The sequence below is a fragment of the Symphodus melops genome, assembly GCF_947650265.1.
Source record: "Symphodus melops genome assembly, chromosome: 1".
Lineage (NCBI taxonomy): Eukaryota > Metazoa > Chordata > Actinopteri > Labriformes > Labridae > Symphodus > Symphodus melops.
The window spans coordinates 9,604,054-9,610,354 of record NC_136691.1 but is presented as its reverse complement, the minus strand read 5'-3'; the positions used below and the strand labels follow the sequence as shown (position 1 = coordinate 9,610,354).

Genomic DNA, 6,301 nt, shown 5'->3' with positions numbered 1-6,301 from the left:
TTAGGGTGGGGGTTAAAAAAAACTTTTAAAATGTAATCTTCTTTTAAAAGACCTACATTTTGACATCTTTATACATTTCCAACTTCTTTTCCTTCGGAATTTTGATTTTTCTATCACTGTCATCAACACAACGCATCCCTATTCTATGTCTTGTTTTATTTTATTTTTTTCCCTCTTGTCTAATTCATGTTCACAGGAGAGTCGCTAAGAACACCGGAAACGATAAATCATGTTTGATTACATTTTTGTCAATAAAGTTTTGGACCGGGAACAAAAAAAACAGACCGAGGGAAAAAAAAATACTGTAGCTAGCTGGAATTAGCAGTTCCTCCACAAAGGTAACCTCGGCATCAGCGAGTTGTATTTTGCTTGTTGGTACCAAACATACCGGGTCAGACATTTGTCTATAAACGCTACGATAAGGTGAGAAGCCTCTGGCGTGCTAACGCAACATTATTTAGTTAAGTTTAGTAAGTGTTGTTAACTTCCGAGCTAGCGAGCTAGCTGATGTTAGCCAGCCTTTCGCCGACTGTCGAGTGCATCCTTCTGTACGTCACCATTGTTATCAAAACAAGCTGGAACAAAGACAGACCATTTGACAACAACTGGCACGCAGTGTTAAGGTTTATCCAAGCTAGTGTACAGAAAAGTAATTTCTTCCCATGTTATCCTCTGTTGTCATTGTGCATCTTGTAAGTATAGTTAAACAGTCAGGAGCTTTAGGAGGGTTAGCTCTTTTATTTACATCTATTACTCACAACACATCGTCAGTTAGATAGTATAGCCTATTACAGGATGGAGTTTTGGTTACATTTTCTATTTATAGCGTGAGAACAATGGATGACATTTAGTTTCTGATGCAAATCAGGCTGTTTTTTTTTGTGACGCATTGATTAAAAACTATTCTTTATAATTAGTTTAGTCAAGTTATTTAATACAGACAATGAGTAGAGAGGATTGATCAGCGTGTTCACACTACGTCTACATATTTATTAACGTGAATTAAATGTCAACCACGATGGATGTACTTGGATAAATACCCACAAAGAACAGATTTAACATGTTCATCAATATTTATAAGATTCATTATATTCACCGTGTTAGTGTCACTATTTTTTAAATTCAGTCAGCATAGGAAATCATAAAGTTCTTGTCCTACTGAGAGGAAACTGTACCATGTGTATACAAGCAGAGGTCAATCAAAGATCACAAAGTGTCTTTTCAGTGATTCAATCATGTTTGTTTGTTTGTTTGTTTAGGTCTGAGGAGCAGTCCCTCTTGAAATGTGCCCAGAATAGAAAAAGGAGAGGTCTCGACCTCATTGATATCGAGCTGGGAAGCTTCCCTAATAAGGTATTGGTTTCGGGACAACAGTGCGTGTGTGTGCGTGTGTGTGTGTGTGTGTGTGTGTGTGTGTGTGTGTGTGTGTGTGTGTGTGTGTGTGTGTGTGTGTGTGTGTGTGTGTGTGTGTGTGTGTGTGTGTGTGTGTGTGTGTGTGTGTGTCACACAATAGATGCTTTATTCTTTTGCATAGCCATTATTGAAGTAGTCCTTTATTGAATTTTATTCAATAAAGGACTTATTTATTGAAACTTTTTTGAATAAAGTATCAGATTTAGAACAGTTACTGTCACACTTTTTTTTAGCCATATATTAGATTATAAGGAATATAGACAAAAACTTTTTCTTCCAACTTAGTTTGTATTCTCTTACAGCACTGTCTGTACTCGTGGTGTTGTTTTCGTGTATTTTTCCATAAGACTCCCTCGACCTGTCCTGTGTAAAATGTCAAGATGTCGTTGTTCTTTGTTGGACAAAGCAATAGAAGTTTTGGAGCTCTCTTCCTAAATGTGCTGGAAAAAAGAAGATTTGAAGCATGAATCTCAGCTAACAGTGACATCTGGTGGCTGGCAGTGATTATTGCAGTGATTCATGACATGACCTAAGCTGTATAAGGAGTGTTGTGCTCGATGTACTAATGACTTTTGGCACCAGTTGAGTCATCAGTCATATGGTGTCTGTCATTTAAAACAAAAAAGAAAATGTATTAAAACATGTACAACACAGGGGTAAAACAGATTTTCGCGCCTCCGTTATCCAACCAGCATTTATTTCCTCAATAGAAGTCTGTTAAAACAAGAGTTTTGTCTCATCTTAAATAATAAGACAATTCTGTTTTCTCCTAATCCCAGAAAACTGGATTCCTTGACAACACCCTCGGGTCTGAAGATGGAGGAGGACCATGTCCACTGCATGTCCTGTGTTAACCAGAGATGCATGGTCAGACCTGAGCCAGGCACTAGCTGTGATCTTATCTCCTGTCCTCTGGTGTGTGGGGCTGTGTTTCACTCCTGCAAAGCTGTAGAGCACCACCTTTTGTGCCCACTGGTGAGGGTCCCGTGCCTGAACGTTGGCTACGGCTGCCCCGCCAGCCTGCAGCGCAATCAAATGTACGCACACCTCGAGGTGTGTCCTGCTGGAGTGGTGTGCTGCACTATGGAGTGGAACAGATGGCCCGTGAGCTGCTTGGACTATATGTCCTATGAGAGCCTGAGCCGCGGGGTGGAGGAAGCAGAGCAGCTCGACATGGCACTCGCTCTGCAGGACCAGCGTACATTACTGGAGTCCCTTAAGGTGATTGCCATGACACCGACGGCAGAGAGAGAGCTGCTTGTTCCCGGAGCCTCGACCTTTATTGAGTCACCCACACAGTCATTATCCTCAAATCAGCCTGAAGCTCCCCCACCAGGCTCGGCAAAGGAGAAAATAGCTAGTGGAATTAATGGCTTGAACGAGGAGCACTTTGGTAAACTTTATGAAGCCACAGTTGAGACAGCGAGAAGCTTATGTGCTGCTTTAGACTTGGTAAGCATGGCCAACTCTTCTGAGAGTGGCACAGAGTGTGCAGACAGAGGAGCTGCTTTGCACAAAATGAGTAATGGAGATCTTCAGAATGGACTGGAAGAGAGAACGCCCATGGTCACCGAAGGACTGAATTTAAAAGACCTGGAGGAGCAAAGTGTTTGTTCCAGCTGTTTAATAGAAAAGACTCCAAGAGAACCGGATGTTAACATTTTAAACACAGCAAATAGACCTCTTTCAGAAGCGGCCGAGACCTGTCCGGAAGCAGACGGCCCTGGTGAGGTGCAACAAGACTTGAATGCCGGCGTCACTCCTTCAATGATCGCTCCAGTTTACGTCAGCCAGGGTGCGACTCAGAGGGCCGCTCATGTGGTACTTGAAGACAGGGGGCTAGTTCTTTTAGAAAGCCACACGCAAGAGCGCAAGTTCCACAACTACCAGTTTTTTAGGGGCCAGGGATCTTGTTCCTTACCAAACGGTCGGATAGGTTTCTTCCCAGACAGGTCTCTTTGTAGAGTACGTCCCAAGATGGAAGACAAAGCAGTGGACACCTCAGACCTGGAGCAGGAGGATGATCCCATGGGTCTTGGGGAGATCGATCTGATCACAGCAGCCTTGCTCTTCTGCTTAGAGGAGTCCAGGGAGTGTAGAAGGATCTCCGATACGGTCTACGTCGACGGCTTTCGCGTCGACTTTGGCACGCAGACTTTCACTTTCCCCGCAGCCATCTTGGTAACAAACACGAGAGTGGGCGACATGGCGTCTGCGCCCGCCTGCGACCACGCCGCCCCCCAGCTCCCGTACCCCAGCCCCTTCTGCACCCTTCGTCTGGGCCTCGTCCTGGAAGCTCTGGAGGTGGAGGCGGTCCCACATAACCGTTACCTCCCCCCTAAGCCTCGCTACCAGCACATGTTCCCCTTCGTCTGCGCTCAGCCGTTCCGCCGGGACCAGTTCTCATCCCACTTCACAAACGTCCACGGTGACATTCACGCCGGCCTCAACGGTTGGATGGAGCACCGCTGCCCTCTGGCTTATTACGGCTGCACTTTTTCCCAGCGGAGGTTTTACCCGTCCACCCAGGGAGCAAAAGTAATTCACGAGAAGCATCTCAGGTCCTTCGGGGTTCAGCCTTGCCCTAGGGCCAACCTCCCAACTGACTCAAAGTCTGACCAAATAAGCGGGCTTCCCATTGAGATCCTGTGGCACATTGCCGGCTTCCTGGACAGTTTCAGCCTCTGCCAGCTGTCGCTAGTGTCACGGACCATGAGGGACGTGTGTGCCAGTCTGCTGCAGACCAGAGGCATAGTGGAGCTTCAGTGGGAGCGGAGACACGTTCCTGGCGCTCCTGGCACTGTGTCGTGGCAGACCAAAAACAGAGTGAGTAGATGACCCACGTTTCAAACCTACTGTATGTCACAAATTCACCGCTCACTAGTAAACAAAAACGGTTGTGCTTTTGCATTTATAATTGTTCAGAAAAGTGAATCAAAAAATGTTGAAGCTGTTTCTGGAGACACTTTTTTTTTAAAGTGGGGCCCTCGTAGCTATAAATACACTTTCTCAAAGGAAGGAATAGTTTGACACTCAGATGGAAGATTGGTCCTGCTCATTTCATCACCTTACAGTCAGTATTTATTATTGAGGGTCTCCCTGTTCTCTGCTTCCCTTAGTCTGTATACAGTTGTAACCGGTTTAAATGTAAATAGAGTGACAACCCATCTGTTCAGGGAAGAGTGATTCAAATGTGTTAAGTATTTACCTTGTGTTGAATTAAAAATTTACAGTTGAACACACGCCTCTTCCCCCTGTCCTGTATGGATTTGACACTTACAGTAATATTAAATAAAAGCAATCATTTTTAAAAACCGTGTAGTTTATGGCTGGCCTCGATTTTGGGGAACATTTAAGTGAAATGATCATCACAACGACAGAGGCTATTGGAGAGTTGCTCATGCAGCTGTGGAAAAAGGACAAAATGAACGTGAACTAGTTCACTTCTTGCGCCGCGTGAACTTAGTTTTAAAATCAGCTTTTGCGAACTGTGAACGAGAGCTGAACCTTGAGCCAACTCCTTTTCAGAGTGAGCATCAATGAGGACAAAGACGAGAAAGGAGAAGTGCAAATGGAAGCATTACCCCGTTCTGTCAACTCACCAGCATCTAAAAAGCTGTTACATCAACAGCTTATATTATTGAATCTGTGGTGTTTGAACTGTGCTTGAAACGGGGAGGCAACTGCAATGATGCTTTAAATGTTGACATTGTGTTTTGGTGTGTAGTTTTACGTGCGACTTGTTCAGAAATGGCAACGTAACAATTGAAGGATCCTGAAGACATGTCATGTAGTGCCTCCGTCCTTCCAACAGCTGCTTTTCTCTTCCTCTCACAGGTGTGGAGATTCACCACTGCCTTCAGCCCGGTGTTGTCGTGGGGTTTCACCGACCTCCCCAGCATGTCGGACCACCTTAAAAAGTGCCCGTTCAACTCAGTGGAACACAAGACGGAGCCTGTACCTCTTCCTGCCATGTGCAGCGCACGCGACGGACACTCGCTGCGCCGCGTCCTCCGTCACGTGAACCACTGACAGACACACCAGAAACTGCACTAAACTCACTCCGGTATTATATGGATGTTGCAATTTTCTGTCTCTTAAAACATTAAACACTTCATGTATCGCACTAGATTTTTTTAAAAAGCCTTAATGAAACAACTCATCTTCCTGCCGCATTACGGGCCTGTTGTCCCTGTGTAGAGGAGAAGAAATAAAGAGATTTAGATTTGCATGGGTTTGTGATCAAATGAATCCCTTATTCTGGTAAAGTAAGTCTATTTTCTTAAAGACAAATGTGCACAATAGATGAATATGATTCTGTATAAAACTCAGAGAAAGGAGAGTTGTTATGTTTTCACTATTCTTGCCTTCCAGCAGTAGCCTTGGGAGAAAGCACATGGTTGTTATTTTGCATTTTTTCTGTGTCACAGATTTTATGCCGGCACTTTACACAAGGTTTGCTAATCCCTCTAATGTTAACATGCGACACTCTAATCTACTCTTTCTGATCCCTATACAGTTCACCCCTATGCAAACATGTTTGAAGTACGTTAGTAAGAATGGATGAATATTAAAAGAAGGACAGTCCAATAATGCACTTGACTTGTGACTATTTAATAAAGTGTATACAGCCTTCTTTGGTCTTGTCTTTGAAGCTCTTCTTTGTTGGTGCTTGGATAACAGGAAGGAGTCTGTTCTTGGCCTACAAGCGTCATCACTTAATAAACAGAGCATACTCACTTATAGTGTGTCAGATGTTTGGGGGGGGGGGGGATTGTGCCAGTTCATGTAGCTAGGTAGGCATCATGGGGGACATGTGCTTGCATATTTGACACTATGTTACAACTAAATGGACAAAAATCCAGTATTTTTGTCACCATTGTCTTTA

At 44.1% G+C, this 6,301-nt stretch overlaps 1 protein-coding gene across 3 annotated transcripts; it reads left to right on the top strand.

Annotated features, from left to right (window-relative positions):
• The first annotated feature begins 250 nt into the window (after positions 1–250).
• LOC306822482 (F-box only protein 30-like) lies at positions 251–6,048 on the top strand. Of its 3 annotated transcripts, none has more exons than XM_079341562.1 (4): positions 251–338; positions 1,260–1,353; positions 2,193–4,239; positions 5,251–6,048. In XM_079341562.1, exons 3-4 carry the CDS (start codon positions 2,230–2,232, stop codon positions 5,443–5,445), a joined length of 2,205 nt encoding a protein of 734 aa, XP_079197688.1. In that variant the 5' UTR covers positions 251–338; positions 1,260–1,353; positions 2,193–2,229; the 3' UTR covers positions 5,446–6,048. The 3 variants fall into 3 exon arrangements, with proteins under 3 accessions (XP_079197688.1, XP_079197687.1, XP_079197689.1); XM_079341561.1 differs by having other exon boundaries at positions 269–423; XM_079341563.1 differs by lacking the exon at positions 251–338 and adding an exon at positions 465–649.
• The last annotated feature ends 253 nt before the right edge of the window (positions 6,049–6,301 follow it).

Coding starts and splice junctions, on each gene's coding strand:
- LOC306822482 (XM_079341562.1), top strand. CDS start 2,230: ATGGAGGAGGACCATGTCCACTGCATGTCCTGTGTTAACCAGAGATGC. Junction 4,240..5,250: donor CGTGGCAGACCAAAAACAGA/GTGAGTAGATGA, acceptor TTCCTCTCACAG/GTGTGGAGATTCACCACTGC.